At 39.1% G+C, this 25,770-nt stretch overlaps 1 protein-coding gene across 1 annotated transcript in view; it reads right to left on the minus strand.

Moving 5' to 3' along the window:
• The window catches only part of UPP2 (uridine phosphorylase 2), a 30,464-nt gene extending 15,758 nt beyond the window's left edge, over nt 1-14,706 (minus strand). Inside the window, 5 exon segments of the mRNA XM_011949188.1 lie at nt 1,484-1,539; nt 1,541-1,593; nt 4,180-4,338; nt 10,441-10,558; nt 14,455-14,706. Of these exon segments, the coding sequence (XP_011804578.1) occupies nt 1,484-1,539; nt 1,541-1,593; nt 4,180-4,338; nt 10,441-10,558; nt 14,455-14,516 (448 nt within the window). The 5' untranslated portion in view covers nt 14,517-14,706.
• Nucleotides 14,707-25,770: the final 11,064 nt, after the last annotated feature.

The following is a 25,770-nucleotide window of genomic DNA, read 5'->3' on the forward strand; positions in this document are numbered from 1 at the left end:
AGCTATGTTATCTGAAATTCATGCCCAAATGAGTAGTTCCCTACTACTGATTATTTGGGGTATTGGATAAACTACAATCTAGAAGGATGCCTGATCTAACACTTATTGCTAACACTCTGCTTCTCTCTCTGGAAGGATATCCGCAAAGGTCTTACTTTCTCCCAGATGTAAAGGCCTTGGCTGGACTTTATTCCTGGACCACGGCTGTGGGAAGGCCACCATCTTTTCCAACGTGTATGATTTCTACTGAAGCATGGCTCAGCCATGGTGGCTTTGTGATGTTGAACACAGCACTTCTCCAGCTATTTGTGTGAGGATTTCTGACATCCCTTTTTGCTCCATAAATGTCTAATTCTACAACCATTTCTCTCCCCAAATCTCAGCCCTTTTTATAATGCCCATTCAGTTCTGTTGCCCTGTCAACCAAACTTCTCCATTTACCATGTGCAGTCTGTATTTGCATTTTGGTGACATGGTAAAATCATACCCTGACAAGATGTGCTCCTTAAGAAAAAGTTGAATAAGAAGACTTTTCCTCAAAACTTCATCACAACACATTCTGGAAGCAAAAACAAGGCCTCTTTACAGCTGCCTGAGAAGCCAAAGAAGAAGGGAGATCAGGAGGCTCTGTGAAAACTTTAGGAAGCATCACTTAAGCCTTCCCTGAAAGCGTGGCCCGGTTTCTTTCTGGTGTACTGATGAGGAAAAGATACAGCCAATAGAGGTGATGTAGTAACTGATGTGGGCAAAAAGCAATGTTTTTCTAAGAGCTTCGCAGTTTGCTCACTTAGCTGATAAAACTGGGAAATTTTTGTGTGTTTTTTTTTTTTACTTGAACACACTTATTTCTGTCACTTTAAAAAATTCCTGGCTGGGCGCGGTGGCTCACGCCAGTAATCCCAGCACTTTGGGAGGCCAAGGGGGGCAGATCACGAGGTCAGGAGATCGAGACCATCCTGGCTAACACGGTGAAACCCTGTCTCTACTAAAAATACAAAAAACTAGCCAGGCGTGGTGGCGGGCGCCTGTAGTCCCAGCTACTCAGGAGGCTGAGGCAGGAGAATGGCATGAACCCAGGAGGCGGAGCTTACAGTGAGCTGAGATTGCACCACTGCACTCTAGCCTGGACGACAGAGTGAGACTCTGTCTCAAAAACAAAAACAACAAAAAAATTCCTAAGACTTGAAATTTACCCCTACCCTCAAAACACATCTTCTAGCAATTTTTCTACTCTTCCCTTTATAAACACCTAAGACCATCCTGCAATAGGTAGTGAGATCTCTCCCTGTGGGTTTCAGTAAAGAAAAAGGGAAGAAAAGAAAAAGGCAATGTGGGTGGATTTCCTTAAATTTCCTCAAGTCCAGCCTTCTGACACTTTTTAGCCCATCTGGGCTTCTGCTGGGTTCTGAATAGGATGGTATATTTTGGCAGCTACCACGTGTGTAAGGATCACTCAATTCTAATAGAAATCAATCCGTCTCACCTATTCCCCCTGATGTACCAATTCTAATAATGGTGACATCACAGCATCATGCATGGTAATTTGATGAGTTCATGAAGCATAATAGAAATGGAGGGGGTGCCCATGCCGTGCTTTTGAGAGAAAGAGAAAGTCTTCATACATCTTGCAAAGTGATACATGAACAGGACATATCTTCTTCCTTCATTACAAGTTAACAGGCCTCAGATAAATTTACATAATCATTAAGACTTTGCCAATGCTGAGGAAAACGTAAGTCCTCCCTAACTGGCGCCTACATGACATGCTGACAGATGTATCCATCTGTGAAGATCAGAGGGAGGCATCTCGCTGCCAGTTCTGTTGACTTCAGCCCTCATCAGCAAGAGCAGAAGGTGGGGATGGTATAGTATACAGGTGTGTCAGGGCAGAGCCATTTCCCATCTTCCCACTGGGCTCTTCATGATGAGCCTTTGAAAAAGAGCTTTTTGCACGATTGACTTGATTTTGAGGAAATATAATTTTGGCCGCCAAGTCAAGAGTCCTTTTCAACCATACTAAATGAAGTAGTGAATCCATTTCATTTGCTTTTAATTTTGTGTGCTCTGAAAAGTACCAGGGTAGAAATGTGGGCTAGATTCCCCACTTCACAATTTTAAACTTATACTGAATGTGGAAGTGAGTTTAAATTACTATAGATCATGACCATAACCCTGTTTTTTTCAGTATTCACGACAGTGGAATCAATGTCACCAGGAAAGGGATCAACACAGGCTAGAGGATTTAGCAACTCCTGGTGGCTACACGATGTCCTAATAACCCTCCAGAAAGATCCTCCATTCTGTAATTTGTAGAAACTGGAACTGAATTCAAAACTGGTAGTAACTTCACTCCTGACATGACAGCAGAGAGTCCAGTGTGCTCCTCAATGTGTCCTACTCTTGGATACAAAGACTTTGGAAAACTACTGGCCATGACCATGATGTTTTCCCCTGAGCTTCCTCCTTCTATCAAGAATGTTGAGCTATGGAAGTTTCGAACCTCTGCGTTCCCCCTTTCTGGTTCCCACTGAATATGCCCTGACTTTCAAATGCTTAGTAAGCATCCTGGAGCCAGGAATCAAACTTGTATTGATTTGTATATCCAACATTAACAAGTCTGGGACTTTGGAACTGTCTCTGTGACTAATGAATAAACTCGCTCAGTATTATTTTTTCTTACCTAATTTTCTTACTATAATTAGATGAATTATTATTTGATCTATTAGATTCCTTCCAGTTCAGACATTTAGTAAGTTAATGATTGTCACTTATTATGTGACGCATTGATGAAATGACAAATGGACTCGAGCTCTCTTTCACACACATGCACCCCATTCAACCGCTACTGGAGAGGAAGAGTTTTCAAAGAAGGAATCACAGTTGTTAGTCCCCTGCCTGCCTAGTAAGGCCCATTTCTAATTGGTAACCTTGGCATGACACGTATTTCAGGTCTTTTTCCCAGACAGGACAGCAGGATCGGTCTACTGCTGTTTTCATTTCTTACTCTGAAGTTTTACTGCTTATTTATGGCAGTGTCACATTTTTAAGAAACTTAACTTTTTTGTGTTTCTCCATTTACTGTACAAAAAACAGTTATAGTCTAAAAGTCCAGCAAATGTTGGTAAGAAAAAATTTGCCAAGATCAGTGGATACTCAGCTTCCTTCTAATGTAGATATTCTGTAATCATTTATTGAATGCACAAGCGAATAATTGAATGGATTCTCCCATTTGAACAGGTTTCAGGCACTCTTGGCCCAGAGAGGAGATCAATTTAGCTGTCACATTGTTCATTGTTGTTGCATAATTTTTTCTTCTTTACCCCAGGTTTTCATCAATGCTCGTCCACACTGTAAGGCAATCAATGGATGATGCCTATTCCCTCTGGTAGGAGCCACTTACAGCTCAGTTCCTTAGAATTGCCACCCTGTGCAGGAGATTATTCCCCTGTCCCCTGGCATGCCTGCCTGTGCCTCTTATGAGGATTGCACTGCCCAAAAATGTGATGGCTTCAGAGTTATTGCTTCAGAATACAGCCCTGTGCAGAGAGACAAACATGGGAAGGCAAATTGGACACCTATGCACATACGCCCTCATCAGTGTGTGCCCAGCTGAGTCCAAGGGGGAAATGGTCTGCATGTTCCCTAAAACTGCAAATCATTCCCCTTTCATTTTGTCTTAGGACACTGTGTGCTTCCATAACTGTTCACATGTTCTAAGTGCAGGAGAGTAATTCACAAGAGCTCAGTAGAAATGCATTAGCAGCTTTTCAGAGAGCTTATCATGGTGTTAAACAGCAGCACTTTAGCAGTCCTGAAAATTAGCCTATGTGTACTAAAAGCTCAACATTCCCAAAGCTGGGTAAGGGATAGAGGAAGGAAAATTGCCGTTGGGTGGGGGGAGTGAGGGGTGTTAACCAGTTACAAAGTAAAGAGAAAGGAGGGTGCTTTGAGTATTTTCCCCCTAATTTGAATACCTAAGTGGTAACTAATAAACAAAAATGATGCTGCATGCCATGTTCTGCCCCGGGGGCTTTTTCCGATAAGGAACTCATACCTGGACACCTAGCTTAATTGTGTAAGAATGTAAAGCAGGAGGGAAAAGGAACTCCTACATGTAAAAGTTCCCACTTTTTTCTCTAGCCTCCAATGACTAGCTGAAATGCAACCATGGATACTTACACTGATGGTGAGCACAGGCCCGGTTTTGTACATACAGTATCTGTCTGTCCCAGCACAGATGTCTTTTATGTCTTCTTCGGCTTCCTCCAACCCAAGCTCCTTGTGCATAAACAGTGCAAATGCTTTCATTCTGTTGGGGCTCCCACCAACACAGACAAACTGTTAATAAAAATAAACAAGGGCCTGCCATAGTAACTGGGATAAGAACCACGGGTCAGTTTCAACTCTAATTTTTTATTTTACTTTTTAGTTAATTTACTTAAGAGTGTGTGTAGATGTCATGGTTTATGTTCCATGAATTAGCTATTTTGCATCAACCTGTAAATAAGGCAACAGATGCAAAGTTTTATGCGCTAAATTAGTAAAAAAAAAAAAAAATCACAAAATCAAAATAAATGTTGATATTATTCAAGGAAGTGTTTCCTGGTGTTTTTGTTTATAGTGAACACCAACCAGCATCTTAAATTGACATAGACAGCCTGTTGTTGAGCATTACCATGACATATGCTTAGGATGTAAGTTCTGAGGCCACAGCATGTAAGTGACACAAGAGCAAAAGGAGAACTACCAGTTTTAGGTATGTTTTCTGATTCCCCATCCCCCGTCATGAATTTGTAGTGTGAAATGGATTATGTGAACTTAAAATTTTAAAGGAATCATGTCAAGACTTTTAAATTTCTTATTCAGAAGAAATTCTCATGGAACAAGCCTTATTATTGTAAATGCGGGATCTCCCTGTGGCATTTCATCAATTCCAGTGATTTATTTTTGTTTTTGTTTTATTCACATTTTCCCTTCTCTGAAATTAGGATAGGTGTTGCAGTCAAGGATGTCTAATAGAAGATGGCAATACAGTTGACTGGCAGTTACTCATACAACAGTCTGTTTAGGGGTACACTAGCCCCAGGGACCAGGAATGGGAGAGGTGGATGCCAGGGAGAGAAGCAGAGAAGCACTAGGGGTCGGCAACAAGAGGGTGAGCACTGGCAGACTCTCACACCCGAGAGGAAGCACAGGCCACAGCCAAGAGTCAAATCCTCCAGGATTCTGAAGTAAGTGGTGAGGAAAATGCAAAGAGAGAGAAGACAACATAGTGGAGGGTCTGCTCTTTGAGGTTAGGTAAACCTGGCTTTGAACTCCAACCCCATCAGTGAGTAAGAAGCTTGCTCAGTGTCACACAAATAAGCTATGTGCCTCAGACCATCTCCAAAATAGGAAAAATACAGTACCCCTCAGAGAGTTTTGAAAGAAGAACGTGAGATTGCATATGGCAAAGGACATTGCACAAGTCCAGACACGTTCTCAGTGATGGACAAATGGTAACCATTAATTTATATATCATGTAGCAATTTTCTGTTCCTGCATCTGAACTTGCTTACTATTCCTATATTGCAGAATTTAGTACAAATGAAGCTGGTCTGGGTCCTCTAGTAAGGAAAAGGCAGTTGGTGGTATCTAGCTGATGTGGGCAGCATTGGACAGAGGATCGGGAGGGCTGACGAGGTCCATTACAGGGATAAAGAATATCTGTCTAATGAAATACCTAACTGCGGTTATAGAATAGGTGGCCCCATTCACAAATGATTTACTCTAACTATTGGGTGGTCTGATAACATGATGCATCCTGTTTCCATTTAGCAATAGTTCCCGAGCTACGCTCTTTCGCAATTAGCGGTGTAATTAGCCCTGTATCCAGGCCCTCTGCTTCTCTTCTACCCTTAATATTGTCTTTTCTCTGCCTTCTTATGAGTTTCTCTGATGAAGCCTTAAGCTAGTAATGAACTGCAATAGAAGTCAGCCATAAAGACTGGTAACAAAGAGGTTAAGACTATGGTTTCAGGTGAGTTTTAAACTTGTTATTAATAATTCATGGAATCTTCTTCTTTGTTGATGTGGATAGTTAAGACTTGGCTCACGATCTAAGTCCAAGGAAATTTTTTAAACACAGTACAGTAGTTTGAAAATAACCTCATTGTGTGGTGCCAGCGAATGTAAATTACAACTATTCAGATTGACCATAAAACCAAAACAGATGTTAGAATAGCTTGTGGTTTGAATTGTCCTTTGAACTGTAGATGTGACTATAATCAACAGGAATTTCTGAATATTTCTGGAGACATAAAGATCATATGCATAGACAGAAGCATCTTGGTTCTTAAAGCCTTCCTTACTCCTAAACCAGACTCACTAAACATCACCTCTGGACACAATTTTCAGTCTGGCTGCTTTAATGAGAAGTAAAATATGGCTGAAGACCACCAACCAACATTGACCTTAAGTGACATTTACGGTGTTTATGTCTCAAACAAAATGATCAATTGTCCTGGTTTTATCAAAGAAGTTAGAAACACACTGGGAAGGAGTCAGAGGCATCACAAAGATATGTTAAGGACTTTAGCTAATGACTGCCAGAAAAAAGCTCAGCTTTAGATACCCCTAGTGTCTTAAAAGTCTTAACTATGCCATGTTGTATTCATCTGGTCTATTGCATCTTATGCATTTTCTATGTTAGCAAGGGAATATAAATACATTCAAAATGCATATTATATGGTATTATAAAGTAATAATTTTGCATATTGCTAGAAATTTCTAGTGAGAGATTAGAGGATACCAGTTAGTGATTTTATAAAAGATATATTTGGACGTTGATATCAAATAGATAACTCCTAAGGATCCTCCACCGTATGTATTAATTGTCTCAATCTTTCTAGTGAGTATGGCAGAGATTGATTAGCTGTTCACCTAAACAGTTTGCTGTTCTTTCTGGGCACCCAGCTAAACTTAACATCTCAGCCTCCTTTCCAGTTAGACAAGGTCATGTGTCTGAGTTCCAGGGACTAGAATTTGAGCAGAAGTAATGGGTACCATTTCCAGTCCTAGCCCATAGAAATCTCCTATCCTACAAGGAGGATGTATTGGTGACCCTACATATTGTCACTCTCATCTGCTGGACAGATGTTGACACATTGGAAAATAGCAATTTATGCCTTGAAGGAAACAGAGTCACAATTATGGAAGGAGCCTGGGTCCTTGAATCTTCAGTTGTAGGGAAACCATCCATCAACCAAGAACTCCCACTTTGTACTTAATGTGAGTGAGAAGTAAACTTAACTTGTATTAAGCTATTGAGATTTTGCAGTAGCACATAGCAAAAATTTTTAAATATGGTAAGAATATGAAAGAAATGGGAGCGATTACTGGAGTCTGAAGTTTCAACTTTATACACCCAGAGTTCTCCTTTCTTTGAAGATAATGCTATTAATAATGATTATCATCTCTGTGAAGACAAGGCTGAGTTTTCAGGTACTGATGGATTATGTCCTCTTTTCTGAGCCAGGACTGCTGCCCTGAGATTTAAGGGACTCAAGAAATTGAATGTAGAATGTTCTCATTCAAAGAGGAGAACATGGCTGGAGGAAGGCAAGTTTCTGAGGAAACCATCTATGAGAATAAATCAGACTTTATCTGCTGCCTTGAAAAAATTCTAGTTCAGGTTAAATGGCCAGTTCTGATCATTTGGAACTAGGTTACCTGCTCCTCAATTTATACATACACACACACACACACACTCTTTTGCCTCCTAGTCATCAAAGTGGCTCAATCAGTAGAGTTGCTCTCTGATGGGATAAACAGGTTTGAAACAGAGCATATCTTTGTATCCAAAAGATAATTTACTGAAGGTTCACAACCAGGTGGGTGGTGAATGTATAAGGTTGGATAGTGGTTATGATAGACAGTGTGTGAGAATAAGTGCTGAACAAAATCTGGACAGGCAGAGATGTGAAGGTCTGGTTCCTGGGATTATAATCGAGATGGGACAACTATGTGTGTGCGTGTGTGTGTGTGTGTGCGCGCGCGCATGAGAGAGAGAAATACATACATGTGAGTCCCTTTATTTTTATCTCTAAAACAAAGCTTTCCATCCCAATGATTTCCCAGAAACTAATATTTGGAGTACTAAAAAGTACTAAAACATAGTGCTTTTATTTTTGTTTTTGTGTTGTTTTGTTTCATTTGAACAGAGAAAGAGCCATTACTTTTTTTTACTCAGAGAAACGTAAGGTTTAATCTCAGTTGTTTCACTTACCAGCTGTGTTGTGCTATTACAGATAAACATATATTATATATATGTTATAACACTATGTATATATTTGAGCCTGGGTTTTCTCATCTGTAAAGTAGAGATAATAACTACTTTAGTTGCTGTGGGGACTGACTGTACCATTCACACGTGCCACACAGAGTCTGATATATAGAAAGCACTCCATAAATGGTAGAAGAGAGACAGAAACCCAGATATGTAGCTAGCAAATCACTTTCTGTCTCAAATACATGTCTCAAGTCTTTTAAATGTATTAACCAGCTATGTGTCTTAGTTCATTAATTATGAAAAGTCTTTCAGTTAATCAGAGTCATCTCTAGACAAGGGTCCTGGGATATTATTGTGAGGCATGAACCTCAAATCTAACATTTGAATTCTGGTACAATCTGATTATTGAGTATTAAAGACCGCCTTGATCAATGACTCTTGGAGCATAAGTAAACCAAAACAGCAGCAGGGGAAGAGGTTACATTGAGAAGATGAAGCGCAAGATAGAGGGAGGCGACACAAAGTCAAGGAGCACAGCGTGGAGAGGAGTGAAGAAACGGTGGGTCACCTCGCTGCAAGGACACCCACCCACACCCTCACACCTTCCTGCCTAGGAGAGAGGGAGTGGGAGAAGGCCACTCAGCACCTACTGACCATAGGCATTGTAGATCGATTTCTTCTCATTTTCCAACCATTTTTTCTTTCCCTCCCTCCTTTACTTTCTTGTTCCCTTCCTTTTCCTCTGCCTCCAACCTTTTCCTCCTCCTTCTTCTTAACCTCCCCCTTTTCTTCCTCCCTTCTTCTCACCTGCCTCTTGACCCAAAGGTAAGTGAAAGAGCTAGGATTAAATAACTATGGACGATCCTGAGTTACTGTGACCCAAAGGGTCCTCTTAGTGCAATGAGCAAGGACCCTGGAGATTGGACTTGGAAGAACTTGGTCCAGGTCTCAGCGCTACCACTCTGTGGTGTAACTGTAACCTTCTTCCACCTCTCTGAACTTAATTTTCTTGTTTTATGGAGAGAGTTAATATCTGCTAAACCCACCTAAAAGAGCTAAATCTGCAGATGTTAGTGAGATAGTACATGTGACGCTTTTATTTTTGTTATTGTTATTGCCAAAGAAATGAAAAAGTCAGATGAAAACTGCACGATTCTCCATTAGTGCAACTGTAAATAGATATAGTCTTTTGGAAAACAAAGTTCTTCAAAAATTCAGTCTCTTTGAGCATCTCTGTGAATCACCCTAAGCAAACTGACCTAAATGTAGAAAATCTTCGGGTACAAAAATATTCATTTGAGTCCTGTTTATAATTGAAAATATTTTAACATAAAAGTTAATAATAGTCTTTGTAATGTGTGGTACACCACTTGACACCCATAAATGATATGTTTCAGAAGAATGTAATAATATGGAGAAATGTTAATGATGTAAAGCTAAATGATAAAGTGTAGAATGCAGCTATATAGTTACAACTATTTTAAAGTCTATTCATTAAAAATGATTGAAAGCAATAAATGAGTTGATCATGTCTATGTTTAGGTGGTAGGACTACTGGGTGTTTTTTAAAAATAATATTCTTTTTTGTATTCCCTGTTTTAAATAAGGAACACAAATTGCTTATATAATTAAAATACATGTCAGATAAAACAAATAATGCAGAAGTACAATTTTATGTAGTATTTAATAAATAATTTTTATGAAATATTTCTTATGAAACAAAATCTTAATATGAAATATTAGATAATGATTATTTTACAGAAGTAAAATAATGTTGTTAGTTTTGTTGGGTTATTTTTATGATTTAATAAAATGAGAACTAGTGAGATTAAGCTATAAATGTAGATGTTAAATAGTGAGCTGAATCTGTTAAAACATAATGAATTCTCAACACCCAGCAGTATTGTCAATAAAATTGTGTTTATCTCCAGGGACCAGAGTAGTCAAATAACATGTTTGCATTAGATTTAGTTTGGGAACCTTTATGTCTTGTTGGGGTGGAAATGATTGTTCATGATATACACATTCCAAATTGTTTCAGAGAATGCGTGTGACTTTAGTTCCTATTGGGACTTTGCTAGCCAATGGTGTATAGAGTATTTTGGCAAGGTAAGAAGAAAAGTTAGTAGAAAAAACTGAATCATTTTTCCTGAAATTAGAAATGTTTTTACCTTTACATCTCCAAACATTGCTGGTAGGTTGTGTGTTTTTGTTCCCAAATACAAGTGATAGAGAATGTCTTCATCCATTGAATCCAAGTAAGGATTTTTAACATGAACAAACCTTTTTCTGGAAAAAAAAAAAAAAATTACACAAAGAAGATATAAAAGAATTTTGAGAGAAAGCTCACAAGTAAGAAAGTCTGAACATAAACCTTCCTTTAGGGTTAAATTATTTGTTGAGAAGCAATGCAGTATAACAATAATTATGGCGAATATTTGCTCTCACTATGTGCCAAGCATAGCACTAAGCATGAAAATGGCATGAAAACTGCATATAACAAATTCATTAACTCATTTGTCCCATAACTGCTGTATTAGCTGGGTAAGATTAATAATTTAGTTTACAGACAAAAAAGCCAAGGCTTACAGAAGTTGAGAAACTTGTGCAAGATTAACAACCAGTAAATTACAAAACAGCCATTTCTATTCAGTTCTGACTGTAATGGTCATCTGATTTATTTGCATGGGAGGCTGTGGAATATAAGCTACTGGGCTGTGGATTCAGATTGCCTGGGTTCCAGTACAAGTTCAACCATATATGTCCTAATTGTGCAAACTTGAATAAATTATTTGTATTTTATTTTATCTTCTCAAAGTGTATTATGCATAAGAATCAGCCAGACACTTCATGGACTCCTCTTCTCGAAATTCTGATTCAGCGGGTTGCTGATGTGTGTCCGAATTTGCATTTCTAGCAAACTCCTCATTGGTCCTGACGCTGATGGTCTGTGGACAACACTTTGAATAGCACTGCCATTGAGAACTCCACCAACCATGCTGAATACACCACTTTCTTTCCACCCCAGTGGCCACAGCCCTGGCTCAAACCCCCACCACAGCAGTACAGCTAGAACACCAATCTTTCCTCTCTTTTCTTTGTAAAATACCATGAAATGTGAGACAGTGAGCTGATGACGGCTATAAGAATGACCTTAATTCAATCCAGTTCATATTTATGAAGCATATCATTTGTAGCTTTTGGTTATTTGGGTAGTAATCATATGCCACTAGAGTTATCAGTGATAAAATGTATCTACCCCCACACCACAGTGGGTCAAGATGTCTTTGCCAAGAACTGTCTGGGACTTCTTTGTTCTTTGTTCTTCCCATTTCTCTCCACATGCCTTCTCTTCTCTTCTCTCTTCTCTCCTCTGTCCTTCTCTCTTCTCTCCTCTCTCCTCTCTCCTCTCTCCTCTCTCCTCTCTCCTCTCTCCTCTTCTCTTTCAGAATTTTGCTCTGTCACCCAGGCTGGAGTGCAGTGGCCCCATCTCGGCTCACTGCAACCTCAGCCTCCTGGTTCAAGCGATTCTCCTGCCTCAGCCTCCTGAGTACCTGGGATTACAGGTGCCCACCACCATACCCAGCTATTTTTTGTATTTTTAGTAGAGATGAGGTTTCACCATGTTGGCCAGGATGGTCTCAGACTTCTGACCTCAAGCGATCCACCCACCTTAGCCTCTCAAAGTGCTGGGATTACAGATGTGAGCCACCATGCCTGGCCTTTCCACATGCTTTTCATTCCATATACTTCAAAACATTTTACCAAGCCTTGTGTCTTTCTATATCTTTATTGATTGTCACTTTGATTGTGCATTAAAATTACCAGGGAGCTTTAAAAAAAAAAAAAAAAAACACTGTTGACCAGGCACTAATTAATTTAGACACTGTATTTTAAATCAAAAAAAATTAAGTATTTTAAAAATCTTCTCAAATGATCTTTGGTACAGCCAAAGTTGAGAACCCCTGCTTCAGGCCTTTGTCCTTCAAACATCCTTCCCCCTTTCTTCTATTTTTCACCTACCAAAATTCCAATTTTCCTTCATGGTCCAATTCAAATATTACATCTTCCATAAAGGCTTTTCCAAGCATCTTCTCTCCTTGGTCAGTTTTAATTTTTCTTACTGTGTTCCCAAAGCATTTGTTTCATGCTAGTGCTGGTAGATAGCATTTCACATTGTAATGTAGTTAAGTTTCCATCCCCCTAGAAAGACTGCGAATCCCCTGAAGCAAGCTATCTCAAATATCTTTCTTGAATCCCTAAGTTTTAACAAATTCTATTGTTGAATTAAATTGAACTGTTCAGAAAGTAGAACAAAATACTATTAATTTCCTTCTCAAAAACATCTAGAGTAATAGATTTTTAATTAGTTACTGGGTCATACATACCTAGTTTCCAAAATAAAGTATTCCATGGTGTTAGTGCACTTTACTACTACAGAACAAGCTTCAAAATCTCAAAGCAAAGGGACATTTCCTTTCTTCTCTTGTGAGGCAAGAATTTAGCCCTAGTCCCTTGTTATACAGTGTGTGGTCAGTGAACCAGCAGCATCAGCAACACCTGGGGAGCTCCTTAGGAATGCAAAATCTTAGATTCCACCCCACACCTGCTGAATCAAAAGCTGCATTTTAACAAACTCTGTGTGATTCACATGCACATTATAGTTTGACAAACACTGCCATCCACTTTTTCTTCCAAATTCTATTACACTTTCTGTTTCACTCTGCCAAGATTACTTTCACGACCTGGAAATATTCCTTTGGATTCCCGACTGAATCTATGAATCATTATTCTATAAAAGAGTCTTATTCCTCTACCCCAGTGATTCCAAACTCTAGCTACATATCAGATCCACCAGGGGCACTTTAATCCCTAGACCCTATCTCTAGAAATTCGGATTGACTTGCTCAAGGAGACCTGGGCTTTGGTGTTTTTAAAATCACTCATCTATACCACTCTTCCTGTCTTCGGGGAGAAATTCTCCAACCAGCAGAGCCATTAATTATTTTCACTTGTATTATAATACATTAATTCATTAGGATTACTTTTCCTTGATGCCCTGGCCCACTGTCTAATGATTTCTCAGTCAGAAAATCCGGGGGACTGTCTATAGAAGTGTCTTTTTCACTGGGTTCATCAAGCAGCACTTCTAAGATGATCACTCTGTCAGTACCAAAGAAAAAGCTTGTTTGGGATTTCACACCAAATTTCTACCCAATGTGAATGTAGTTTTTGCAATACTTTGATTTTTCCAAAATATATTCTTTTTACTAAATAAGTTTGTATGTGTTGTTTTCTCTTCAAACTCTTTTTCCTTTCCTAACACAGATAATAGTCTTTTTAGTAAATCATGACAAATTACCCTACATGATGAGTATTAAATATTGCTAAACAAAAGAAATTGCTGGCTGGGAAGAAGTCTTTCCATTTGCCATTACCTTCGTCTTCATAATTTTTCTTTTTCTCTTTCTCCTGGGCTTCCCTGAGGAAGGGAACATACAGGAGGCTACCTCTGTTTGGGATGGGCAAATGGAGTGTTTTCTCAAATGCTGATATAATGGAGGCTCTGAGCAAGACATTTCACACAACTCTCAGGAAATCAGAGGGAACCATCAAAATCTCCTTATGCCTCATGATGATTAATGCTCTGTTGTGTTCTGTTAACCTGGGGCAGGAACTGGAGCTGAATTTGTAGACAGCTTCAGCAATTTTATATCTACCCATGAGATTAATCACATAAATGGTATTTCAAAAGTAAATTCTCTGTAACGTCCATCACGAAGCATATTAAATCACTCCACAATATCCTGCAACACAATTAAACCTCCCTCAGGCACTGAGAGACCCTTTTAATTATTTCTCAATTGCAGCCCATGGTCTTGGAATTAAGGGCTGAACGCTATAGTGAGTCCCAGGCTGAACCTTGAATTTGTTTACTACTGAAGGTTGGCTAAATTTTTGCATGTTTTTTTGACTTATTTTGCCCCATATTCTTAGATGAGCCAACCCCTAACCCCCAAAATTAAGGAATAAAAATGTCATTGAAAAGACATTTTGCATTGTTTTTATTGTTTTATGAGCTGTATCCAGTGATAACTGTAGAGGCCCATTATCTAATCATTTAATACAAAATCTAAGGAGCATCCATCTGATCAAAACACATTTAGAAAATCAAAATTACTCACCCAACGTATGTATTCCTATCAGATCTCATGGAACTATTGGAGGCAGGTATAACCGAAGCCATTCTCTCTACTATGTGAACAGTCACTCTTAAATTGATGTCAAGAAAGAGAAATATTGTGACTTGCTATTATAGATCTAGTCATAATAGTTCAGTTCCAAGTTAGAATGATACCCTCTCTTAAAACTTAGGTTTTCCTGTGAAATTGCTAAGAAAAATTTTCCTTTAGTGTTTTAAATTTTCCTATCAAATAAAAAACGCCCTCCCTGACATGCCTTTTATACCACAGCCCAGCTTTCAGAGCAGAACTTTCTCAAGAAGATAGGTCCCCTTTGATGGTGTGCCATCCTAGCTCTTTGACCAGGTTGGTTAGCTTGTTAACTATTGGTGAGAACCTTTCCCTTACATTTGTCTTTGATCCCAACACAGGTTTGATGTTGCAAACAGGCTTATTTGCTTTGAGAAAACTGTATATGGATACAAGCCCTCTTTTGGTTTCTATAACACGCCTACTAGGTCTTCTCAAAACTGTGTCCAATACATACGAGAACGTGCAGTTCTCAAACATTTCAGTTTCCCCTCTCCAGCCCCTCACCAACTTGTTTTCATTCTCTGTCATCACAAGTTAGGAAAGCATCCAAAGTCAGGACCTCAGAATGTCCCTTTATCTGAACTTTGCTCATTCCAGTTCACACAGAAGGACTGATAATTTTAAAAAAACGTATTTCCCAGGGCCTCTTTCTTTAAACTGTAGGCTGTTGGTGAAATTTATTGAATCAGGGGTTAATCCACATGGAATAATATAGCACAGTATTTTCAGAAAACGGAGTCTCTGCCAAGAAAGGCGTGAATTCACTACTTTTGCTAATGCTTCTCACTTTTCACTTTGGGGATGGAAAAATCTAGAAAACTAGATAACTTCATCCTGATCTTTTTTCCCTTCACTCCCAGAGCAATCAACTGAAGTTCTATACTGGTGAGAGCTTCAAGAACATAGTCTCATGGCTTTCAGGAGAATCAGAACCTAAAATGTCTATAAATGCCAAACAGCAGCAAATGCAAGACACCTCCTAATATGCTTGGATTTCTAAGAATGTGCATCACAGTCAAGAATCAAGTGCTCATATCCTAACTGAGTTCTCCATGTTAGAAGATGCTCCTCTTCCTGCTGACAGTCATTCTTGGCAAACTCTTTGAGTGTCACATTGGCCTCCTTTGGTCCATCTTGGTCAGACAGCAAAGTTTACAGAATAGGAAGGAAAAAGAATAGGGGACTCTATATTGAGGAATCCATGTTACCACCAACTAGACATTTGCAACTGTGCCCAGATATCAAAAAATTCCTGAGGACACTTATCCTGGAAAAGGTAATGATGACTATGAGGCAAAATAGTCTTTAACATGTGTGTTGCCTTTATAACTTAGGATAGTAGTTATTGTTGATAGCTTGTAATAATACATCTGTCTCTTACTCCTGACTCATCTCAGGCTGGTCTACCTGCTGCTCCTTCCCAGTAACCACTGGCAATTTTGAGACTCACCATACTCACTCACTACCACGGGCACCAGCACACTTTTATTTGATATTCCATGCCATATCTCTCAAATTTATTTTTAAGGTATAATGAGGAGAACCACCAATTTCAATCTGGCATTTACCTCTGGGTTTGAGAGGTAAAAGCGTTAGCTAATTATATAAGTGTTCAGTAATTAATTACAGTGAATTAACTAGGTTGATTAACATGTCTGTTTCCAGTGCAGATTCAGCCAACCAGTGATCTTGATCACTAACAGTGCCAGGTAATGCCATCTGAGATTTATGGACCCCATGAAACAACTTGGCCAGACATTAAGGCAAGTGATTGTCATTTGGATGAAGTTCAGAATAATCTTATGGAATCTATAAAAGTTGATCTATGAAAGTAGAATACTAGTTAATGCCTTCTGGGCAGTCTTAAATTATTCTCCCCACTTTTCAATCTTCTCAAGACTCAATCCTGCTCTCATGGTAGGTTGTTTCTCAGCAATGTTTTTTGATTGACTGTATTGCAAAAGGCCAGTCTCCTGAAGAGCATGGGAAAAGGTTTTGTTTTTAAAAATTATGCACACAGGAGTGCACAAGGCAAACTCAGGCTCGGCCACTGGCTGATTTGCAAACAAAGGCTATGTGCCAGGCACAGCCCATGATTCAGTCCAGCCTTGTGATCAGGAGGGTCTTGCATCAGATCTGCCAAATCCATGCTTCACAGTGTCTGGCCTGAGACAAAACACTTCACTTCCTACTGTCTTCCTTTATGATGCCAGCACTATCACATTCTCAATTCCATTACAATTTTCTATCTGGCTTGATTTTGTCCCTGAACCTCTAATATTAGAGGGGGAAGAAAAGCATGGTCTTGATGTACAACTGGATAGCATTTAGGCCTCCCTGAGATGTTTTTGTGCTCTTTCCCTGCCTCCTAGACTAGCCCTGGGACCAGAGTCTCAATTCTTAGATGCCTCTCCATAGGGTATCAGCAAAGGTTGTACTCGTTCACCTGAGGCTGCAGCAAGCACCCATACCCAGAAAACACTGCCCCTTGCACATGCACGCACACACACACACACACACTCACAGTAGCCTTACAGCCTATGGGAGTAGGGGTGTCCAGGCACAGCAAAGTCCTCACATCTCCTTCTTTGGCGGGTTTTGTCAGAGTGGGGATGGGGTAACCAAGAGCCCTTTCCTCCTGCCACATCAGATTCCCCTGGCTCTTCCATTCAGCCCATAGCACCAGTAATGGCTTGAGAGAGCCCCAAAAATGTTCTAAGCTATCCATTCTGAGGCTAAGCAATTTGTATTTTCATTTATTCATTCAATAAATATTAACTGAGCATACACCATGCTCCAGGAAGTCTAAGAAGTGCTGAAAATAAAGGCATTAATAAGACAGTTCTTCTTTTCTTCCACAAAAATATTGACATTCCGTGAATAAAGAAAATGCAAGTTACCACACTTCTCATACTAACCTTCTATATGTTAAAACACATATACTAAGTGTAAATTCAGCATTCGCCCCTTCATGACAAATAACTAAAACTAATTAAAGGTCTTTTGATCTTTCCTTGAGTGTTTGTTTTCCAATATATAGATTATAGCTGCCTCAAAACCTTTGTATAAAAGGGGAGCTGTTAAAAATATACAATTGTTTTATAGTATAGACGTGTTATAGTTTAACGTTATTACACATATGTGCAAAGAAAACGTACAGTATTTTCTATCAGCTATCCAGTCTTTCTCACTATACCCACCCTCCTGGGAGATAGAGCAGATGATAGTGTTTTTAAACTTGCCAGATAGCATCTCTGTTAATTGCATCTTTGGTTTAAATAGTCTCATTTAAATGATTTATTTTCTTTTAGATATGTATTCATCCAATTTCTTCCTTGTACCCACTGCTCCCATCTGAGGTGACACATACTAAATGGAATGGTGAAGAGGAGCAAGAAGGAAGAGAAGGGCTCCGGGATCCATGCGCTCAGTTCCTTGTATTATCCCTTGGCTCTATGTGATGTTGTAGCTCAGGCATTGTCCGCTGTGTCCTCATGAGGGACCTGTGGCTACTTAGGTGTAGTCTGTGGGTCCTTGAATGGGCTCACTGACATGCAGCTGGCCCCATCTGGCCCTAAGGGAGCATTATGCTGGCCCTCCCCATCACCATCTTGGAGGCGGGCCTGAGCTGACTATGGAGATTCTCCTGGAGAATCGCAACCCTTCTTAGGCTGCATCAAAGGATGCAGGCCTCTGGCTCCAGTGTTCTCAGGCTGGTCCATGCCTAGTTGGATAGAAATAGTGCCCTCCTCCTTTATTTTCACCCCCAAGAGTGGATGGTCACCGCAGACCTTGGTCTGTCTCTTGCCCCATTTCTCCTGCCCTCTCACTCTCATAATTAGAAGAGGAGATCCTCTTTGTACTTTTTCTCTCTGTTTTATGTGAATTCCCCTTATATTCTGTCCTGAGTTCTCTTTGGTTTCTAGCAATCTCCATGTTCAAGTCCAGACCTAGGTTTTGTTGTGTTAATGGCAGCATAAATATATCTAAAATCTTTATTTTTCCTCACAATTGCCTTATTAGGGACTCAAAATTGCTATTGAAAGAATCCTAATTTCCTACTCTACCTCCCATTCCCCCAGCAGATAGATGGGAGTGTGCACTCTGAAAAAGGCCATGTATACAGAAAAGAAAAAAGAGATTAGTATTAGGTTTCACAGTACCAGCCTCTCCCATCACAGACCCATAGAGGCTGTGTATATATATATATATATATATACACACACACACACACACACACACGCACATGCACACACACACTCTCTATATATATAGATAAAGAGTTGTTGATTTAACTCATATATATATAGAGAGAGAGGTGCTGTATATAGAGTGTGTATATATATATAAATATATGTAGATATACACACATATATATATCACCAGGAATTTCTCTTTGGACAATGAGTAAAGTCAATAAAATGACAAGTTTCAAATTGTGTGAACATTTATTTATAGGCTTTTGTAGGGGTTTGGGTAGGGAGGACTGACTATTATCAACCATTCCAGAAAGGGCCTGTCTCCAGGTAAATGGAGACTCCACATAAGAAGTGTCGTGCTTATCATGCAGTAAGTGATTATTAAGCACCTACTATGTGCTAAGTTTGTTAATGCTTGAAGATGAGTAATGATTTATTTTAGTATTTTATAATAATGGTCTTTGTTCTCAGCCTGTTTCTTCTGGCAACATCCAAATGAAAAGAACTTTACTTACAACTTCCTGGCTTTTCTGGAGGCCTTTCTTAGCAGGAGCCTGACTCCCACAGTGTGACCAAAGCATAAATTCACTGTTTTCTAACAGCTGGCCTTAAACCAACACCAGAGCCTCAGAGTCAACAGAAAACTGAAAAGCCAGCAAAGGTCATCAGTGCCTCTAGTGGCTTGGTCAACAGAGGGCCTTAAGACTGAAGACCCTTAACTTCTGCATGTACTTGACTTCAATTTTTAGGATGTTTCTGTTCTTAATGATGTTTGAGAAAATATGAGGCACCACGTGTCTAACAAAAATTCAAGAAAAGCTCTCTCATTGGAAATAAAGCATATTTTAAATCAATACCAGTAGGGAATAAAATGTAAAAGCTTTTGTCTAAGTTCAAAATAACCACATTCAACTCAGAATAGAAATCTGAAGGACAAGGAAAAATAGTGAAAAAAGCAGGAAGAATGTCAGTAACAACAGTGGCTAAAAGTGTTACTCCAGGCCAGGCTTTGGACTAAACAGTTCGACTCTGTATCATATTTCATCCTCACAACACCTCTGTGAAATAGGTATTATTATTTCCCCAATTTTCAGATGAGGAAATGGAAGCCTAGAGAGGTTAAATGAAATGCCTGAGATCCTACAGTGAGTAAATGGAGATTGGAGTTCAGATCTAGATCTGTGCAGCCACAAAACCATGAAAACTCTTTCTACTTCGCTTCTGGTACATGTTGGAGTCCATTAAAGAAGACAAGAATCCAAGGAGAATGGCGTCAACAAGAGAAGGGAATTTGATCTGGGTGTTGAAGGTGAAGTAGGATTGGGATGTAAGGAGCATCTCTGCCACATTTTACCCTGCTAGTCATCAGGTTGTTGATTTAACTCATTTATAGGAAAAGAGGGCACAGTTAAACCATAGCAGCTGTGTGTTCTGTGAATGCTGATGAACAAGATGGCCCCATCAAAATGATGGCCCAGTCCTAAAGGTGATTTTAAAATCATGTCATTGCCAAATTTTCAACTGACCCTTAAAATGTGTCTCTCACACACACTTTACAATTAACTCATCTCAGACTCAACACTTCCCTAAGATTTTACCCAAATAGCAGGGCCCAGCTCACCACCCTGTCTGGAGCAATTTCTATCTGCCCCTGAGCCGTCCCTGAAATGTGAGTTAAACGGCATGAGGGCTGAAAAGCTCTGTTTCTGTTGGTCTCCTAGCCTGGCTTCTCACTGCCTGTGATTGTGGTGACTTCAGGCCTTGGAGATTAAAGCCCGTGTTTGTCTTTCAGCACCTGATGAAAGTGCCTGACCAGAACGTGAAGTACACTGGGAAATCAGCCTCCACAGCTGGAGGAAGTGAGTTTGACAAACCCCACACTGAAGGGAGAGGGGGTGATTTTCCTGGGAACTCAAGGAAGGTTCAGTCCTAACCTCTAACACATACCACAGATTATTACCGTTGCTGCCCAAGAGGGCTCAGATGGGAAAATAATGCTAATACATTGCGGAGGTGGTGAATTCTAGGCCCCCAAAGTCACGAAATTTCAAAGCTGACTGATTCTAATTTAGGTTCAGCTGAGTGAAAGAGAACAGCGTGTTTTATGGTACTCTCTTAACATTACTAAATGCAATATATTGAGTTAACCATTAATTTTTTTCTAAAGAAGTAGAAAACCGTGGTTGTATAATCATGGTCACATTCACATTTCTGTAAATGCTTCACCTTAGGCATGTCATGACTTTTCAAAAATGTTATTCTTTTGAACACTTTACTTGTTTTTTTATTTAAAATAAATAAACAGAAAATACTGTTGCTGTGATGATTGTTAGGTCTTTGTGACTACTTTGTGTTAGTTACTATATTTTAAATTTTTAATTTTAAAATATTTTAAATATAAAGAAATGTACAGATATATTAGATGCCTGTGTAGTTACTACCCAAATTTAATAATTGTTAATATTTTGCCATATTTAACACATATTTTTTAAAAGAAAGATTTCATTAAAGCCCTGTCCACATTCTTTATTTTAGATCACCTTTACTTTCTTCCTGAAGGTAATCGCTGTCCTGAAGGTGGAGAGTTGGTAGGTGTGATTTTGGGGTGCATTTTAAAACTCGTACTCCTAAGTATGTACTTATAACTACATGAGCAGGTTTAAGGTGTGTGTGTGTGTGTGTGTGTGTATGTGGTATATGTACATATATGGTAGATATGTATATATAAGAAATACATGTATATATAATATATGGCATATATATTAATGTAACATATACTATACATATATTTTTAAAACCGGTTTTTTTATGTTGTTTCCAATTTTTTCCTGTAAACATCCTTATGGGTATCTTCTTGTGTGTGCACCTAAGGGTTTCTCTAATGTGTGGTAATAATATGTTTGCATGTATTCAATTTTGCTAGACAGTATTACATTGCCCTACAAAATAGTTTTACCAAGTTACACTTGTGTCAACAGTGTATACTATACCCCATTTCCCCATATTCTTGCCAATAAATCTGATGTTGTTAGCCTTATAATTCCTTTGCTAATGTGGTGACTGTAAAATGGTATCTCTTTGCTTTATTTCATTTCCCTGATTACCAGTGAGATTAAATGCCTTTATATATGTTTGGCAGTCTTTTAGCTTTCTTCTCCATTCTTTGCCCATTTTTTCTTTTGGGTATTTTATTTTTATCTTACTAATTTATAGGAGATTTTTATGTATGATGAATACTGATCCTTTGTTGGTTATATATATTGTCCTTTACTTCCATGTCATTATGTTTTAGGAATGTATCAGGTAAACAATACATCAATGGATTTTCAAAGAGTTGTCTTTTATTTCTGTTTTACAAATACTGTGATTCCTGATATATTTTTATTCATTTCTTATTTTGTTTCTAATTGTGTCTGTGTGTGTGCATATATGCTTCTTTTTACCTCCTTTCTACCTTCTATAGAATGATTAAGTTCTCTGTGCTAGGCGCAATGGCTCACGCCTGTTATCCCAGCACTCTGGGAGGCTGAGGCGGATGGATTACTTGACGTCAGGAGTTTGAGAACAGTCTAGCCAACATGTTGAAACCCCATTTCTACTAAAAATACAAAAATTAGCCAGGTGTGGTGGTGTGTGCCTGTGGTCCCTGCTACTGGGTAGGCTGAGGCACGAGAATCACTTGAACCTGGGAGGCAGAGGTTGCAGTGAGCCCAGATCACGCCACTGCACTTCAGCCTGGGTGACAAAGTGAGAAAAAAAAATGATTACGTGATTCTTTGCAGACTCCATTTCCCTCTGTTATTTTGGAAGTTACATATTTTATTTCTATTCTTTCAATAGTTACCCTTACATTTTAACAAACATACTTGACTTAATAAAATTCAAAGTTAATTAATACCTATACTCTTCTGCATAACACAGGCAACTTGGAACAATTTAACTCAAATTACTACTTCACATTTTTGGTATAAAGTAACTTAATCTATCTTGTTTTTATCCCTCCTTCCCTTTTAGTTTTATGGTTACCGCTTTGTTGACAGTTAATAATAATTTATATTATCCATGCCTGCCAATGTCTTTGATCACGATTGATTCTCAGATCTCCTTCTTTCTGGGTTTCTTTCTTTCTAAAGTACATTATATAATAGTTCTTCAGCATGGGCTTTGAGCTGAAAACTATCTTTGTTTTATCCTCATTTTTGAGTGATTATTTAGCATGGTCTAGAATTCCAGATTGTCAGTGATTTTCCCTCAGCACTCATAGCATATTCATTCATTATCTTCTGGTACCCATTGTTGCTGATGAAAAGTTTGTTTTCATCTGCCTGTGTTTGAGTAAGTAATCTGTCTCTTCTTTCTGGTTGCATCTAGATTTTCTCTTTATATCCTGAAGTTTTATTAAAATGTGTTTAGGTGTGACTTTTAAAAAAATAAATTATTCTCATGGGTCACTGTGCTTCTAAATTATGAAAAAGTCTGTTATCAATGTTAGGAAATTCTCACTATTTCTTCCTTGAATATGTTATCTTCTTCTGGCACCCCTCTTAGATGTATGTTAAGCCATCTCAGTTTGTCCTCCTAATTTACTTACTTCCCTTTCATACATTCAGTTTGTCTGTGCAACAAAATGAGAAATTTTCTCAGATCTTTCTTCTTCACACGTTCTCTAGCTGTGTTTAAACAGCTCTTAACCTATCTGTGGTTAGTTGCAGTAATGTCCTCAATTATTTACTCCTCCCTGTATCTACACCCTGTTCCATATAACTATGCAATACCTTCTCACCATAAACTGGGTAACATTGACTGCTCCTTGACCACAGACTCCATCATGCCATTATTTTGATCAAGAAAATGAGGCAGAACTGACAGTGTGCCACTTGTTCATGCCTTTGCACTTCCGCATTGTCATACTAACATGCCCAGGGTAGTCTGCTGGGGGAAGAGAAGCATGTGAAACGGAGCCCAGGCACCTCGTCACCCCAGTGAGGGCCAGCCTAGATCATCCAACAGTAAGCTGAGCCCTGGAAGTGAGCAAGCCCACCAAGATCAGCAAGGTCACTTTGCCAGCCCTGCTGACCCCAGGCACATGAGTAGGAAATGCTTGCTGTGTGCCTTTCAGGACCTAGGCAATAGTGTTGTTGTGGCAACAGGAAACAAATATACCATGCACTGAGATTTTTATTTTACTAAACTTTTTTTCATTTGTAGGTAAGCTAATTATTACTTTTTCAAATTTACCTGTTTTTAAAAACCATATCCTATTTTTTCTACATATTTCTGTTTCATCTTTTGTCTATTTAATCATTTTAAACATAGATATTTTATAACTTCTTTCAGGTTGTTGATCTATCTGAAGTTCTTGGAGTGCTAATCTTCCTGTTATGGCTGATTTCTGTCATTAGTGTTTCCTCATTTTGCCTATAATTTTAATTTTTTAGTCCATATCTATTTTACCATGGGAATCCAGTACACAGAAATTTTTGAAAGCATTCGCAGACAGCCGTTTTGTATTTGCTTCTGCTAGAGGCTACAAGTGTGTCCACAGTCTGGGACCAGTTTGACATTAATGTCTTATTTTAAAGATTTTGGTACTATGTAGGTAGCATAAATTGTCATTCTACAAACACAAGTGACACGTTACTTCAGTTTCTCACTGGAGACTATTTTTGTACCCACGTGCTGCAGAGACAAACTTTCTTTGCATTTCAAGACAGTCATTGGGATGTTAACCCTCTTTCACCAAAGGTACAGAGTTTCCCAGTCCTGGCTTAATGTAGAAGTGTCAGGTTCAACGGTCACCTCCTACAGACCAGGACCCTGTGTTTACATCCCGCGGAACCACAGCACCTTGGCATGGGGGCCTATTCCAAGTTTGATCCTCTCTGGGCCTCAATGGCATCAGCTCATGAGCTTACATTCTTCATTTCTAAAACTTGGGGGTTATCTCTTTTATTCCTTAAAACTAGCCCATGCTAACCTTTACACAATACTCCTTTTATGTCTGTTAGGAAAGTTGTCCATGTGGGTCAGTGTGCCATGCTGCTGGCAGATGCACTGTTTAGCAACCAAAAGTAATATTGCAAAAAATTAGAAATGAAATGTTTTTAAAATTTATTTTGAATTACTATGGGTAAATAATAGATGTATATACTTAGATACATTTGACGGGATTTTTTTGTTTTTTTGCTTTTTTGGGTTTTTTTTGAGATGGAGTCTCGTTCTGTTGCCCAGGCTGGAGTGCAGTAGCACAATCTCACCTCACTGCAAGCTCCATCTCCTGGGTTCATGCCATTCTCCTGCCTCAGCCTCCCAAGTAGCTGGGACTATAGGTGCCCACCACCACACCTGGCTAATTTTTAAATTTTTAGTAGAGAAAGCGTTTCACTGTGTTAGCCAGGATGATCTCGATCCCCTGACCTCGTGATCTGCCTGTCTTGGCCTCCCAAAGTGCTCGGATTACAGGTGTGAGCCACCGTGCCCAGCCTACATTTGATGTTTTAATATAGGCACACAATGTGTAATAATCACACCAGAATAATTAAGATATCTACTACCTTAAGAATTTATCATTTATCTGTGTTAGGAACATTCCAATTCCACCCTTTTAGTTATTTTAATATATATAACAAATGATTGTTGACTATAGTCACTGGGTTATGCTATCAAATACTAGAACTTGGGGAAAATGGAGGCTAGGAGGCAGGACTCATTTGCAGCTCCTACTTGGATGGACAGAGCAGCTTGTGGAGACTCACATCATGAACTTTTGCTCCAAGAACTACTGCAGAAACAGCCAAGAGAGTCCACAGACCCTTTGCAGGAAGTGGGTTGCTGCTGCAGGCCCCTGGAGATAGCCAAAACACTGTGAGTGCCCAAAGTGTGAAAGGGGATATTCCACCCCCAACATACGCCCTCACTGGGGAACCTGAAGGTCCAGATCCCAGATCACAGGAGAAGGATTTGACCTTACCTAGAGCTGAGATGAATTTAGAGAGTCAAGTGAAATACAGGGGTACAAACAGCAGCG

The sequence above is a fragment of the Colobus angolensis genome, unplaced genomic scaffold (assembly GCF_000951035.1).
Source record: "Colobus angolensis palliatus isolate OR3802 unplaced genomic scaffold, Cang.pa_1.0 Scaffold292, whole genome shotgun sequence".
Taxonomy (NCBI): domain Eukaryota; kingdom Metazoa; phylum Chordata; class Mammalia; order Primates; family Cercopithecidae; genus Colobus; species Colobus angolensis.